The sequence below is a fragment of the Macaca mulatta genome, chromosome 3 (assembly GCF_049350105.2).
Source record: "Macaca mulatta isolate MMU2019108-1 chromosome 3, T2T-MMU8v2.0, whole genome shotgun sequence".
NCBI classification, from domain to species: Eukaryota; Metazoa; Chordata; class Mammalia; order Primates; family Cercopithecidae; genus Macaca; species Macaca mulatta.
In genome coordinates, this window is record NC_133408.1 from 88,404,167 (window position 1) to 88,421,496 (window position 17,330).

General features: G+C 39.7%; 1 protein-coding gene across 2 annotated transcripts in view; it reads right to left on the minus strand.

The window, feature by feature from the left end:
- CDK13 (cyclin dependent kinase 13) overlaps positions 1 to 17,330 on the minus strand; it is a 137,407-nt gene that overhangs the window by 21,265 nt on the left and 98,812 nt on the right. For both annotated transcript variants that reach the window (XM_015133682.3, XM_015133681.3), the window contains exons 8-9: positions 13,384 to 13,485; positions 13,211 to 13,288 (exon numbers count right to left, since the gene is read on the minus strand). In XM_015133682.3, the coding sequence (XP_014989168.1) occupies positions 13,211 to 13,288; positions 13,384 to 13,485 (180 nt within the window). The remainder of the gene's footprint in view (positions 1 to 13,210; positions 13,289 to 13,383; positions 13,486 to 17,330) is intronic.

The window sequence follows — 17,330 nt, forward strand, 5'->3', positions numbered from 1 at the left end:
TTAGGAGGCCAAGTCGGGTGGATCACGAGGTCAGGAGATCGAGACCATCCTGGCTAACATGGTGAAACCCCGTCTCTACTAAAAATACAAAAAATTAGCCAGGCGTGGTGGTGGGCGCCTGTAGTCCCAGCTACTTGGGAGGCTGAAGCAGGAGAATGGTGTGAACCTGGGAGGCAGAGCTTGCAGAGAGCCGAGATCGCGCCACTGCACTCCAGCCTGGGCGACAGAGCAAGACTCTGTCTCAAAAAAAAAAAAAAAAAAACCATAGACAGGTGGGAAACGGAATAAGATAAATTATCTTACCAGAAGAAGAACACAGGCAAAGGCATGGAAATAGCAAAGTATAGACATTTGGGAGGAACACTATGTAAATCAGTGTAGGTAGAATACAGGACTCAGGGAGGCTTAGCTGGAAGCATAACCGGGGTCTACATAATACTGTGGTGGGTTTGTCTGTCTGTAGACAGGTTTTTGCTATGTTGCCCCGGCTGGTCTTGAACTCCTGACTTCAAGTGATCCTCCCACCTCAGCCTCCTAAAGTGTTGGGATTACAGGCATGGGCCACTGCGCCCAGTCCACAATACAGTTCTAAGAAGGTACTTTGCCTAAGTATAATGAAGACAGACTTCAGAAGCAAGCTTTAGATTTAAATCCTGTCTGACACTGGTCAAATTATATTGCTTAGGAATCTGCTCCTCTTTTGGAAACTTAAGATTAATTTTATTTTGAAGCTACAAAATTAAATGAGCTAGCATCTGGCCCATTAATAGTCTTATAATAAATAAGTTTCATTACCCTTAAATAATTTCAATTATTTTAGCATACGTGATGTTGAAAGATATCTCAGTACCAAAGTTATCTAATCAAAAGCAGCAAACACGATGGAATATACATACCGATGCAAGGAAAGTTCCTAGAAACTAGAGAGGTAGACATGACAGCAACTGATAACTTCATTTACAAAATCTGTGCCTGGTGGCCAGTCAGCTACTCCAAGACCATTTACTACTGAGATGCATCATACACTAAGGTATATACTAAATCTCCAATTATCTGAGGTCTACTTTGGGAATCTATCATGATTTGATCAATCTACTCTGGTGTCAATACCGTATTGTGCTATTAATATTTCTTGAAAGTCTGATAGAACAAATCTCCTATCCACTTCTTCACTTATTATCCTCAAAATTTTATTACACATGAACTATAATCAATACTGTAGCACTCCAGAAGAGAATCCTGCTAGGATTCAACCACCACTCTGAATTTATAGATTTAGAACCAACTACTGCCTTTACAATGCTTAATATTTCTATTTTAGAAAAATTCAATGCTTCTATTTCTTTCCATTTATTTATTTATTTATTTATTTATTTATTTATTTATTTCCAGTGAGATCTTCTGTGTTTCCTTTATGGGCTTTTTGTTTTTTAAACAGTTTTTTTAAAAAAATAGACACAGGGTTCCGCTGCTACCCCAGGCTGGAGTTCAGTGGCACAATCATAGCTCCCTGCAGCCTCAACCTCCTGGTCTCGAATGATCCTCCTGCCTCAGCTTACCAAATAGCTGAGACTACAGGCATATGCCACTATATCCATCTAATGTGAGACCCAGGCTGGTCTCAAACTCCTAGCCTCAAGTGATCCTCCTGCCTCAGTCTATCAAAGTATTGGGATTACAGGCATAAGCCACTGAGCCCAGCCTTAAACATGTTTTTGGCCCATTGTATTTTCTTTCTTTCCTTTTTTTTTTTTTTTTGAGATGGGAGTCTCGCTCTGTCGCCCAGGCTGGAGTGCAGTGGCACCATCTCGGCTCACGGTGAGTTCCGCCTCCTGGGTTCACACCATTCTCCTGCCTCAGCCTCCCAAGTACCTGGGACTACAGGTGCCCGCCACCACACCCGGCTAATTTTCTTGTATTTTTAGTAGACACGGGGTTTCACCATGTTAGTCAGGATGGTCTCGATCTCCTGACCTAGTCATCCACCCACCTTGGCCTCCCAAAGTGCTGGGATTACAGGCGTGAGCCACCCACCGCACCCAGCCCAAGCCCATTATATTTTCTAAGCAATTAATTGGAAAAGCTTGGCCAGGCATGGTGGCTCACGCCTTTAATCACAGCACTTTGGAAGGCCGAGGCGGGTGGATTGCTTGAGCCCAGGAGTTTGAGACTAGGCTTGGCAAGATGGGAAACCCCATCTCTACTAAAAACACAAAACTTAGCTGGGCATGGTGGCGCACAACTGTAATCCCAGCTACTTGGGAGGCTGAGGCAGGAGAATCACTTGAACCTGGAAGGTGGAGGTTGCAGTGAGCTGAGATCAGGCCACTGCACTTCTTTAGCCTGGGTGACAGAGAGCAAAACTTCGTTTAAAAAAGAAAAAAAGAAAGAAAGGTTGGGCACAGTGGCTCATGCCTGTAATCCCAGCACTTTGGGAGGCTGAGGTGGGCAGATTACAAGGTCAAGATATCAAGGCCATCCTGGCCAACATGGTGAAACCCTGTCTCTACCAAAAATACAAAAATTAGCTGGGTGTGGTGGCGTGCACCTGTAGTCCCAGTTACTCAGGAGGCTGAGGCAGGAGAACCGCTTGAACCTGGGAGGCGGAGGTTGCAGTGAGCCGAGACTGCGCCATTGCACTCCAGCCTGGCAACAGAGCAAGGCTCTGTTGAAAGGAAGGAAAGAAGGGAGGGAGGGAGGGAGGGAGGGAAGGAGGAAGGAAGGATGGAAAAGGAGAAAGGAGAAAGGAGAGGAAAAGAAAAAGAAAAGAAAGAAAAGCTTTATGACAGGAAAGGTTTGAAATTTTACATTCTTTTTTTTCTTTATTTTTTCTGAGACAAAGTCTCACTCTGTCACCCAGGCTGGAGTGCAGGGGTGCAAACCAGGCTCAGTGCAACCTTGACCTCCTGGACTCCAGCAATCCTCCCATCTCAGCCTCCCAAAGTGCTAGGATTACAGGTGTGAGTCATCATTCCTGGCTGCAAACAAAAACTTAATAATAGGAAGCCATCTGAGATTGCAGGGTTCCTACCAGTTTTAGCAGGTGTTTCTTTGAGGTATTCCAGGTATATAAATCATATAACCCATGTTGGAATCATCTATATTTTTTCAAATGTATCTTTATCACTGTGGTATGTTATATTATGTGGCAATTCCTAAACAATGTTAAAATGATAATGCCAGTACACAACAATGGGTAACTTCATTTTCTGATTTTAATGGGAGCACATTCATTGGTCAGCCCTGGGAGGAATTATGCCTTTGGGTTTGAAAAACACATAACAGAAATATACTCACATATATACATACAAATTCACACATATTTCCTGTTAAGGAAGTATTCATTTATTCTTCTCTACTATGGATTTTAATTTTTGTGGCTTTTACATTCTAAGAGTGCTTTAGTTTTATCAGTTTTGATTTTTTAGAACTTCTATAACCACCATCATCTGCATTTCCTCCAGGGCTACTAATGTGAATTATATCACCAGATTTCCTAATACATATTCATCATTATATTCAAAGGAAGAAAACCATCCGAGCCTAATAAAAGTACCATTATTTCAGTGTAATGCTGTATTTTCTATTTATTAAGTTAGATGTTGTACATCAGTATTCGTACGTAAGACTGACACACAGCAACAGTTTTCACAAGTGGGGTCCAAGGACCACTGAGTGTCCCCTAGACACTTCAAGGTCTGGCAGGTCGAAGTTATTACTAAGCCATTATTTGACTTTTTCCATGTGTTGATATGCACTAATGGTTCAAAAACAGTGGTAAAACCACCAGCACCTTAAAATGATTCAACTCAGTGGCAACAAACTATATTAACAGGATGTACTCTTCATTATCATGCAAATTTCAGGGTGGGGAGAAAAGCCAGTTTCAAATAAGAACGTACTTGTTAGGCAAGGCGCAGTGGCTCATGCCTGTAATTCCAGCACTTGGGAGGCCAAGGTCGGCAGATTACCTGAAGTCGTAAGTTCGACACCAACCTAGCCAACATGGCAAAACCCTGTCTCTACTAAAAATACAAAAATTAGCCAGGTGTGGTGGTGCACCTGTAGTTCCAGCTACTCAGGAGGCTGAGGCACAAGAATTGCTTGAACCCCGGAGGCGGAAGTTGCAGTGAGCTGAGATTATACCACTGCACTCCAGCCTGGGTGATAGAACGAGACTCTGTCTCAAAAAAAGAATGTACTTGTTGAAGCAGTACAAATTGTTAATGGCATTTAATTCTGACACTTGAGTATGTATCTTTTTAATATTCTCTGCAATGAAATGAGAAATACTCATAAGCGCTTCTACTGTACAATAAAATATGATAGTTATCTTGAGAAGACGTGCCTGTGCAATGATTTGACCTACAAACTGAGGTAGCTGCTTTTTTCATGGACCTCTATTTTTACCGACAAAGACAACTAACACACTGCAGTCATTCATACTTGGGTATTTTCCAGACATTTTCTCAAATAGGAACAAAGTCAGCTTGTCACTTGAAGGAAAACAACAGTATTTATTGTCAATTATACAATTTGAACTTTCTAGAGAAATTAGATTAGAAAACTTATATCCTCCACCGTCAGCTTAACAGCTTCACAGTACTGAAAAGCTTTTCTGATGAGATCAGTGGTGGTACAAATTATATAATATAAAATGTTACATGTGGAAGATCTGTTCAATTCAGTGAAGCAGCATTTTTCAAATGACCAATGCATAATGTCACAAAATCATCACAGATAAAAGATCCATTCAAAGTGCAAGACAGAACAATGGATTTCAATATAGTACAGTATAAAATATTCCTTCATATGATTTCAGATTACACATTACAACCTGTAAAAAACTACCAATCATCTAATTTTTGTGGTTTCTAAGAACATGCACCGTTATCCAAAAAGGCTATTGAAAACAGCACATCACAGATATGAGGATTCAAGTGTCATGTCTATTAAACCAGATAGATCTGCCACTCATTCCAACAACTTTTATTTTAGAAACTATAGACTTTATAGACTTTAAAGCATGTTAAAATATTGTGTTAAAATGAATTCATAAATATCTTTAATTTCTAATATGGTAAATCTCAGTAGATACAAAAACTCTTGGGATCTTTAATAATTTGAGCGTAAAGAAGTTCTGAGACCAAGAAGTTTGAGAAGCACAACTCTACAGAATATTTTATGGTATTGGTTTATGAAGGCATACATGCTTCATTTTTTTCAATATGGGAAGTTTCCTTCTTTACCTATCATCTGGTACAACCAAAATCTATTCCTTTAAAGTTTAAAAAATTTCACCTGTGTGAACCACCTAGGCCTGAGGCTTTGTGTGTACTGCATGAGGTGGCAGAGAGTCAGAGAAAAGATTCATTTAATTCTAATCTACTTTCAATTTCTTCACTGATTATAATCGTTCTTATCTCATAGGCAATGTACATTGTATGATATAAAGGCTCTTTAGCTCACTGCTATAAGGCTTAATGTGATCCTCATGTTTAAAAAAATTAAATATATACACACACACACACACACACACACACATATATGTGTATATGTATGGTTACACAGAGATTTCTGCCTTCATTCATCCCATTTTGTCCCAATGTTTGTTTTCCATTCTCTTCCTCCATCACTTTTTGTTTTGTTTTTTTGAGACAGAGTCTCACTCTGTTGCCCAGGCTGGAGTGCAGTGGCACGATCTTGGCTCAATGCAACCTCTGCCTTCCAGGTTCAAGCGATTCTCCTGCCTCAGCCTCCCTAGAAGCTGGGATTACAGGTGCTAGCTACCACGCCCCGCTAATTTTGCATTTTTGTAGAGATGGGGTTTCACCATGTTAGCCAGGCTGGTCTCAAACTCCTGACTTCAAGTAAACCACCGGCCACAGCCTCCCAAAGTGCTGGGATTACTGGTGTGAGTCATCTTGCCCTCCATCACTTTTTTTTTTTTTTTGACTTGCAAACTGAGACTAGGCTCGGCAGAGATGGAGTCTTATTCTGTCGCCCAGGCTGGGGTGCAGTGGCACAATCTCCACTCACTGCAACCTCCACCTCCCAAGTTCAAGCAGTTCTCCCACCTCAGCCTCCCAAGTACCTGGGATTACAGGTGTGTGCCACCACACTCAGCTAATTGTTTTTTTATTTACTTATTTTTGAGACAGAGTCTCGCTCTGTCGCCCAGGCTGGAGTGCACTGGTGCCATCTTGGCTCACTGCAAGCTCCGCCTCCTGGGTTCACACCATTCTCCTGCCTCAGCCTCCTGAGTAGCTGGGACTACAGGTACCCACCACCATGCCCGGTCTTTTTTTTTTTTTTTTAATTTTGGTAAAGATGGGGTTTTACCGTGTTAGCCAGGATAGTCTCGGTCTCCTGACCTCGTGACCTGTCCGCCTCGGCCGCCCAAAGTGCTGGGATTACAGGTATGAGCCACTGTGCCCGGCCTCCCTCCATCACTTTTTAATCTATGCTACTTCTATTATAAAATATTTGTAATCTACCTGAAATACTTTCTGGAACAAAGCAAATTATAAATAAAGTAACTCAATCACCATGGTGTAAAGCCATTTAAAGCGAATCCTGATTAGTGTTATCACTCTTGATCAGTTTTACATGTATTTGTACAATACTGACACTAGGTCTCACCATTCCTGAGCCTACAGATTAGAGAAACAACCTAGCATTACTGCAAATAAGGTGAGGGAAGAAATATGTACTGAAAACTTATTTACATTTAATTCTTACAACCCTAAGCATGTTATTAGTCCTCTTTTACTTTTGAAGAAATAAACTTCAAGCATATGGGATTTACCCTAAACCGTAAGAGAAGGAAGTAGCTGAGCTGGCATTAGAACCCAAGTCTGTAAGATTCTAAAGGCCACACACTTTTCAGTATACTCCGTTGCCTCATTATACTCAGATTTGTTTATCAGAAACTTCATTTCCTCGTGTTTAAAAAGAAATTAATGCTACGAAATCAAAATTGAAGCATGTTTTTATTTTTTGTTTTGTTTCTGTTTTTTGAGACAAGCTCTTGCTCTGTTGCCCAGATTAAAGGGCAGTGGTGAAATCACAGTTCACTATAGCCTCGACCTCCCTGGGTTCAAGTGATCCTTGTACCGCAGCCTCCCAATAGCTTGGGCTATAGGTGTGTGCTACCACACCCAGCTGATTTTTGTATTTTTTGTAGAGACAGGGTTTGGTCACGTTGCCCAGGCTGGTCTCAAACTCCCGGGCTCTAGTGATCCACCTGCCTTGGCCTTCCAAAGTGCTGAGATTACAGATGTGAGCCACTGTGCCCAGAGAATCTATTTATAAAACTATAAATGTCTTAACAAAACAAAAACTGAAATATATATATGCTGAAATATATAAACTAGAAAACAAAAATTTCTCCTCCCTACTCTTCTTGAAAGTCCATGTTCAGATGAACAATTTGAGTCTTTCGTGTTACCTAAATGACATCAATCTCAATATAGCCTTCTGTAACTATTCATGCTGCTTTTCCATTTCTTTATCTCCAAATCAACTATTTCCTTTTTTTTTTTTTTCTTTTTTGAGACATAGTCTCACTCTGTCACCCAGGCTGGAGTGCAGTGGCACAATCTCGGCTCACTGCAACCTCTGGCTCCTGCCTCAGTCTCCCAAGTAGCTGGGATTACAGGCGTACACCACTGAGCCCAGCTAATTTTTTGTATTTTTAGTAGAGACAGGGATTCACCATGTTGGCAAGGCTGGTCCTGAACTTGACCTCAAGTGATCCACCTGCCTTGGCCTCCCACAGTGTTGGGATTACAGGCGTGAGCTACCGTGCCTGACCAACTATTTCCTTTTTAGTAACTGTACAGTATGCTATAAAATGGATAAACCAAGCCTTCCCCCGCATATGGTTCACTGAAAACATATTCCTAAAAAAAAACCAAATACACTCATGCCTCAGAGTCTTTATTACTTTGCCATTTCTTCATTCGGATCTCTGCTCAAGTGTCACTTTATGGGAGATACCTTCTTTCTTGACCCTCTATATCATCTTACCTCCCATCATTTTCTGCAAGTTAACTTTTTGATAAAAAGCTGGATACTATTTGTTAATACCTCCCTTAGAATTCTTGGATTAATATCTCATAAAATTTTTCCTTTTTTTTTTTTTTTTTTGAGACAGAGTCTCTCCTTCACCCAGGCTGGAGCTCAGTGGAGCAATCTCAGCTCACTGCAACCTCTGCCTTCTGGGTTCAAGCAATTATCATGCTTCAGCCTCCTGAGGAGCTGGGACTACAGGCGCGTACCACCACGCCCAGTTAGTTTTTGTAATTTTAGTAGAGATAGGGTTTTGCCATGCTGGCCAGGCTGGTCTCGAACTCCTGACCTCAACTGATCCACCCACCTCAGCCTCCCAAAGTGTTGGGATTACAGGCATAAGCCACCACGCCCAGCCTAATTTTTATATTTTTAGTAGATACGGGGCAGGGGGGTTCACCATGTTGGCCAGGCTTGATTTTGGGCTCCTGGCCTCAAGAGACCCTCCCACCTCGGCCTCCCAAAGTGCTGGGATTACAGGCGTGAGCCACTGTGCCCAGCCTAATATCTTATAAAAACTTTCATGCTGTCTTTGTCAAGTACTGATATGTGAGTCATATTGATTTTATAAAAGAAAAGATTCCAGGTAGTTTTATTTCCTATTTAGTTTATTTATTTATTTTTTGAGACCAATTCTCACTCTGTCACCCAGGCTGGAGTGGAGTGGTGCTATCTTGGCTCACTGCAACCTCTGCCTCCCAGGTTCAAGCAATTCTCGTGCCTCAGCCTCCCAAGAAGCTGGGATTACAGGTGTGTGCTACGACACCCGGCTAATTTTTGTTTTTAGTATAGACAGGGTTTTGCCATATTGCCCAGTCTCGTCTTGAACTCCTGGGCTCAAGTGATCCACCTGTCCCAGCCTCCCAAAGTTCTGTGATTACAGGCGTGAGCCACCGCACCCAGCCTGTAGTTTGGAGTAATGGTTAAAAGTTTAGATCCTAAGGTAACACCTAGCAGTGTTTAAATCTCAGTTTTGCCACTTGCTAGTTATATGACCCTGGACAAATTCTTCACCTCTCTAAGGTTCAGTTTTCTCAACTATAAAGAGGAGACATAGAGTTGTTATAAAGCTTAACTGAGAAAATTCAAGTGAAACTCTTAGAATAATGCTGATATTGTATATAAACTAAATAGATGTTAACTATCTTTAATACAAGCCCTAGTTTCCAATATAATCAGGACCAAGAGAGTTGGCTGGTTAAGTTTTTTAAAAAAGGGGGGGGGGTTTAGAATGACTCGTTTATAAAAAGGTTAGAAGGAATCGTTAAAAAAAAAAGATACACAGATACATAATTTAAACATTTTATTTTAACTGAAAGTTTATAAATGTACATTTGTTTTCCCATCTTCTGACAAAGGCCAAGGCTTTCTCTTTGAACAGAGGATTCCCCGAATGGAATTCTGTATTAGCTCTCTTGAACAAACCACACGCATAACACATCATCACAGATTTTTAGTTTTGATTTCTTTAAATAAATCTAGAAATTAAAAACACTTTCAAAGCAATCTAATGCCACATCTTAGATTTTTATGATTTTTCTAACTTACACAATTACTTGTCCACCCCTAATTAGACAGCAATGTCTTAAAGTTTTTGTAAAGCACTGTATCTATGCTTAATTAAACTATGTAATTATAATAATAAAAAGTTAGCATAAAAATTGAAAACTAACAACCACCTCCTGTTCAGCATACTCTTCAACTGGTGGGATAAATACATAGTCTTACTAGAAAATGATAGCCTACTAGCTATAAGCATTCAGCTTGCCATTTTATCAAGTCAGTTTTTCTTTACAGAGGGAATGAAGAGCATCAATTAATCTAATAAGACTCTTCAAGAGGAGACTGAGTAAGAAAGCTTCTACTGCACTATTCTTATGTTCCAGAATAGTTTAAAGAACATTACAAGTATTGGTTTCTAAAAGATGTGCAATAATTTATCAAAGAAAATACTAGGGCTGGTTTTTTGTTTTGGAGATAGGGTCTCATTCTGTCAACCAGGCTGGAATGCAGTGGTGCCATCAGCTCACAGCAGTCTCGACTTCCCGGGCTCAAGTAATCCTCTCACCTCAGCTTAGGAGTAGTACAGACCACATGCTCACACCCCAATGACTAGCTAATTTGTTGTTGTTGTTATTTATTTGTTTTAATTTGTAAAGACAAGTTCTAACTGTGTTGCTCAAGCTGGTCTAAAACTCCTGGGCTCAAGTGATCCTGGCTCGAGTGACCCTGGCTCGAGTGATCCTGGCTCGAGTGATCCTGCCTCGGCCTCCCAAAATGCGGGGATTACAGGCATGAGCCACCACACTCAGTCATTCAATTTCTTTATACTCTCTTTTCATATGAAGTCAAACTAGATTAATTTATATTGTATATATGTGTGAATAAACCCAAGACCAGATCACAGATTTCTTCATAAATTCTACATTTTATGTATTATAATTCATTTTTATTTCCTTGGTTTATTTTGCTGCTTTTGTCTAATGTTTCTGTAGAATGCTTAATTAATTTGCTTTCCTTTTCTTATTTAGTAGTATATTTAAGGTTGTGATTTTCTCCTAAGCACAGGGTGAGCCCATGGATTTTTATACTTATCACTCTTTGTGAACCTAGATGTTCTAAAGCAAGCTTGTCCAACCCGTAGCCCACGGGCTGCATGCAACCCAGGATGGCTTTCAATGCAGCCCAACATAAATTCATGCTTTCTTAAACTATTATGAGATTTTTTTTTTTTTTGCATTTTTTTTTTTGTTTTTAGTCTATCAATCAGCTATCATCAGTGTTACTGTATTTTATGAGTGGTCCAAGACAACTATTCTTCTTCCAGTGTGGTCCAGGGAAACCAAAAGACTGGACACCCCTGTCTTAAAGTTTGATTTTTCTGTAATCCAGGGTTTTTTAGCATATGTAAATTTTTCAGATAGTTAAGAGACTTTGTTGTTTTCATTTTTATATTAATTTCTAGTTTTATTCTATTTTAGAGAATTTAGCCTATAATATTTCAACGTTTTGGAGTTTCTTCCTCTACTAATATATAACTAACTTTTGTAAATGCTCGATTAGCATTGAAAGGTATATTTCTTTTTTCCAAGAGTATCAGTTGTTCTTAACCCTTTTTACTTGTCTGTCGCACAATTAAAAAGGTAAGACACATTTTGGGAGGCTGAGACAGGATGATCGCTTGAGCCCAAGCGTTGGAGACTAGCCTGGGCAACATAGAGAAATCCAGTCTCTTAAAAAAAAAAAAAAAAAAAAAAAAATCACCCAGCATGGTGGTGCATGCCTGTGGTCCCAGCTACTTAGAAGGCTGAGGCAGGAGGTCAAGGCTGCAGTGAGCCATGACTGCCCCAATGCACTCCAGCCTAGGCAACAAAGTGAGATCCTGTCTCCAAAAAAAAAAAAAAGTAACATAAAAGTTTTCTATGTTTCAGGTGAACTCCTTCCTTTCCCTTCTCCTTTTTTGTAATTTTATTAAAAGTTCTGTGCATGGATACCCTCAGTGAAGTCTGGACATAATTAGTTCTATGCTTCCATTTAAAGGTGAGGCAACTCGCTGCTCTGGAGTTGAAGCACTACTAGTTTCTGGTTTTGGGTACTTCTGATTATAGCCAAGTTATCCCCAGAGAAGAAGCAGGCTCTAACCAGGGAACTAATCTTTCCCTGCTGTACCCTACAGTAAAAACCTTGCCTAACCATCAAAAAGGGCAATAGTAAGATTTTTAGTTTGATTCAATTTGTCTGTTTATGATCTGATGCTGAGGTCCAGGGCATGCTGAGGTCCTTCTCTGGTTACTATTTGTTGCTTTATGTTCATTTTGTTCAGTCGGGAAAGTAAAATTCTGTAAATCTGTGCCCCCTACCAATATCTTTTCTAAAAAACTTCATATGTATTTTGAAACTGTCATGGAAATTTTATAAGTTGCACGTTTACATTATTACATATGAAACTGAAGACAATTTTGCTCTTCTTACCCAGGCTAGAGTGCTGTGGCACAATCTCGGCTCACTGCAACCTTCGCCTCCTGGGTTTAAATGATTCTCCTGCCTCAGCCTCCCAAGTAGTTGGGATTACAGGCATGGGCCACCACGCCCTGCTAATTTTGTATTTTCAGTAGAGACGGGGTTTCTCCATGTTGGTCAGGCTGGTCTTGAACTCCCAACCTCAGGTGATCCACACCCACCTAGGCCTCCCAAAGTGCTGGGATTACAGGCGTGAGACACTGTGCCCGAACAAAGCCCATTTTTAAAATTAAAATTATGTTAAAATATAAGATGGGCTGGATGAGGTGGCTCACGCCTGTAATACCAGCACTTTGGGAGAACAAGGTGAGGGGATTACCTGAGGTCGGAAGTTCAAGACCAGCCTGGCCAACATGGTGAAACCCCGTCTCTACTAAAAATACAAAAATTAGCTGGGTGTGGTGGTGGGCACCCGTAATCTGAGCTACTCGGGAGGCTGAGGCAGGAAAATTGCTTGAACTCAGAAGGCAGAGGTTGCAGTGAGTGGAGATTGTGCCACTGCACTCCAGCCTAGGTGACAGAGACTCCATCTCAAAAACATAAAACAATAAAATAAAATAAAAGATAAAAAGAAAAGTGACAAAAATGTATGAGTAATTGCTTATGAACTAGGTCCTATGATAGGCTCCAAATAATGAAGGCCTATGCTAGAGGGTTTATGCATATATTTTAGTGTATATACACACATATATAGACACATGTAAATACACATAAAAACATATGTGTATTTACAATAGAGTATTTTTTAACAATACCCCAAAACATTAATTTTTCATTTCTGTCATAAATAAAAAATACATTATCTACCATTCATTCTCTCCTACATTTACTCTTCCTTTACAGTCTTATCTTTTGGGCCTCAAGTCCTTTGATTTAAAAAAAACGCACACATGCACTCACACATGTATCCATACACACACACCCACCAAGGGGCTTTGATATCCTTAATTTCACTGGAACAAGTATCAAAGTGCCTACATTTCAGTTTGTCCTCCATTTAGCAGTCATAAGCCCTCCAGAGAACTAACAAGAGAAAAGACAAGCTTGACAGAGTTTAAATTTCCTGAGGAGTTTGACACTCTCCCAACTCCCACCAATATTATAATCAGCAGCTTACCTTATTAATTCTAGTTGTGCAAGTTCCTGATTTGCTTGAAATATAGGTTTTTTAGTGAAGAGTTCGCCAAGGATACAGCTAATGGAAAAAATACCCGTCATTACCAAATGATCTATTTTAATTCACTACCAAAAGTTTCAAGTAAAATAAACCAGTAAATAAGGTTATCTTACCCACAGCTCCATACATCAATGGCTGGTGTGTATCGTTCTTCTCCCAGCAGCAGTTCAGGTGGACGGTACCATAAAGTAATTACCTTGTTAGTATACGGCCGACTAAAAAACACAGAGAACAGTCTTTAGAGTTAGTATTTGTTGGAATAAGAGAGATTTTCTGAGGAAATATTATTTTGTTTATTAAAGCAATCCTATAATCCTAACTAAAAACACTTTTTTTTTTTTTTTGAGACGAAGTCTTGCTCTGTCGCCCAGGCTGGAGAGCAGTGGCACAATCTCGGCTCACTGCAAGCTCTGCCTCCTGGGTTCACACCATTCTCCTGCCTCAGCCTCCCGAGTAGCTGGGACTACAAGCGCCCGCCACCACGCCCGGCTGATTTTTTGTATTTTTAGTAGAGACGGGGTTTCACCGTGTTAGCCAGGATGGTCTTGATCTCCTGACCTCGTGATCCGTCCGCCTCGGCCTCCCAAAGTGCTGGGATTACAGGCGTGAGCCACCGTGCCCGGCTACTAAAAACACTTTCATCTGCCTACTAAAAAATACAGACATCCAAAGGCATCTAATATATAATCATAAAATATATGTGAGGGCAACCTGTTTAACTAAAAATTCCCTTAATATATGAAGATAAAAATAAAAAGTAGTTGACTGGTAAGCTAGGTGCGGTGGCTTATGCCTGTAATCCCAGCACTTTGGGAGGTCGAGGCGGGCGGATCACCAGGTCAGGAGATGGAGACCATCCTGGCTAACACGGTGAAACCCCGACTCTACTAAAAAAAAATTAGGGGGTGTGGTGACGGGTGCCTGTAGTCCCAGCTATTTGGGAGGCTGAGGCAGAAGAATGACGTGAACCCAGGAGGCGGAGCTTGCAGTGAGCCGAGAATGCCACTGCACTCTAGCCTGGAGGACAGGGTGAGACTCCCTCTCCAAAAAAAGTAGTTAACTGGTATTAACTGCAATTTGGTCAAAGCAAAGCTTTAGTATCAACTCAATTGTTGAGCACTGTTTTTCCTTTCCATAAAAACCTTTAATGGGATTAACTGATTTAAAGAGCGTTGACTGGTTCTGATCAAATCTTGTAAATTACTAATGGATGACAACATATAATTCAAATAGAGACCACCTAACAAGAGTTTTCAAATGATCATATTTTTGGCAATTTTTCACTGATTTACATACTCACTGGTGTATGTGAATAGAAAAAAGCACAGAAATGCAGACTATAGTGCTTGAGGTCTACTCTGCAAAGTAGCAATACATACGGTAATTTATCAAATAATTCTTTTATTACCTTCTGAAAACAGGACATAAATATACTGCTACCTCTTTATTTGCCACAGAAAAGATTATTTAGTCAAGTTATAATAGGGTCAGGTTTGACTATCACAGCACAAATTATCTGGCAACGTAAAGTGTTCAGAGAATGTAATGCTCAGAAATGTAAACACTCAGAGAATGGTCACATTCTAGCTGACTGACACGCTTCAAGAGAATCCTAAGTAGTCAGAGGAGGTTCTTTGGCTGATCTGTAGTTACTTACTTCAGGAAGATCACATATGTATTCAGATCAATTATAAACATCTCTTTATATCCAGATGTTTTCCAAATCACAAGGACTCAAAAGCCACAGCAAATTCCCCAGAAAGGCTGTATTCCAAGCCCATTTATTTAAGCTTGGCTTGGTCCTGGACCAGTCTTGTTAAGGAAATGGAGCATTCAATTTAGAAAGCAATTCCCTCTTGCCACCTATAGATTTGCAGTTCCAGGCTGCCCCCATCCAGCCAAATTTCTCCAAATAATTTAAGCACTAGTATTATAAAACTATCAATCTGGGCATTCTAGGATTAACACAGATAAGACTCTACTTAACAGTGCTCCAAAGCCAGCAAAAACATTTGACTTTGGTAAAAATTGCAAAAAGAGGATAGTATAAGATGAATATTTTTAATAGTAAATTAAGATTAGGTTTTTCTTACATTATTAATGTACTTTTCTCAGTGATTTTTGCTTGTTTATTGGAATCACTTATCTTCACATAATGAGCAAGTCTTTTAAATTGTAGCTACTCTAGTTAAGCTGAACTTAATAATTCTTTAAAACTATGCTCACCTCTTTATGCTTTACCTCCTTTTTTTTTTTTTTTTAGACAGAGTCTCACTCTTATCACCCAGGCTGGAGTTCAAGCGATTCTCCTGTCTCAGCCTCCTGAGTAGCTGGGATTACAGGCACCCACCACCAGGTCTGGCTAATTTTTGTCCTTTTAGTAGAGATGGGGTTTCACCATGTTGGCCAGGCTGGTCTCCTGACCTCAGGTGATCTACCCACCTCAGCCTCCCAAAGTGCTGGGATTACAGGTGTGACCCACTGAGCCCAGCTGCTTTACCCCCTTTGAATAAAATCCTTTCCCTATTTTTCTCATTGAAGTGCTATACTTCCTTTACAACACAGTAAAAGATGCAAATTCATAAAGTCTAATCTCTATTAAAAATATATTTATCTTCACATTCTTAAATTTACATCATACTTACCTGTCTTGAACTCCCTATTTTTATTTTCCTAGAAAGTTAAAAAGCCTTGTAACATTCTTTATTATGAACCCCACACACAAAGCCCAGAACAATGCTGGCCACAGGTCAGGCACCTTAATGTATATGGCCCTCTAACTTTAGATGGCACATGATTAACTGGGTGGAATAATAAAATTTGTAAAAATTATGACAACTAATTTCTCAAACATGTTAAGGATCTATGAGTATATCAAACCTATACAATGGTGTTATAAAAGTGCAACTGGATAACTAGGCTCAAGGAAATGTTTAAATTTATATAAATCTATCTGCAAATAGTTAATTTTTATTTTATTTTAAAAAATATTTTTAGTGTCTTGTATTTTTAAAAACATCTTAAAAATTAAAAGTATGTTGAATTGTAGAGAAATTAAACAAATTCAGGTGTCTAAAAAGGAATATCTAAATAAAAGATTATTGTAGATATTGTATATCAAATTCTAGGCAATATGTAGCATCATCTAATGCAATATTTAGCAGTCACCGTAGCAGTTAAAACTAGAATATAATTTATTGTTATAATTTTTTATTCAGACATGAAAATAGTAAATTTTCAAATATGATTAAACACAAAATCACATGAAATATATTTCTAACTGTACAGAAAAATATTTAATGTATACTACTTAATGGCCTTTCTAAATGCTTAGTTTCTGTTAGACAAGAAATAAGAACCAGGCAAAGATTGAGAGAAAACATTCAACTGTAAAATTTAACCTAGGAAGTTGAATTTGAAAACACTTAATGTGATTTCGAAAGTATGGAAATTCTTTGATTTATGAAGCAAACAAGCATTCAGACTGATACATACTTTTTATAAAACAAAAAGTACCACACTCTAAAAATTATTTTTACACTCAAGGAAGTGTCAACGGAGTACAGATCAAAGACTATCTGTTCACTGATAGATTCCAATACTTTGCCTCTAAACAATCCCAAGAAGGCTGGGCGCAGTGGCTCATGCCTGTAATCCCAGCACTTTGGGAGGCCAAGGTGGGTGGATCACGAGGTCAGGAATTCAAGACCTGCCTGGCCAAGATGGTAAAACTCTGTCTCTACTGAAAATACAAAAATTAGCCAGGCATGGTGGCACGCATCTGTAATCCCAGCTAATTGGGAGGCTGAGGCAGAGAACTGCTTAAACCTTGGAGGCAGAGGTTGCAGTGAGCCGAGATCGCATCACAGCACTCCAGCCCAGGTGACAGAACGAGATTCTGTCTCAAAAAACAAAACAAAACAAAAAACAATCCCAGGAATTCCAGAGATTTAGGGCAGGTAAGATGACATACGGTTATGGCCTTCCCTGCCTTCAGGCCTGATAAGCTGCACTGTATCCACAACAAACCAAGCAGTGCAATAAGGAGTGTGCCCCTCTG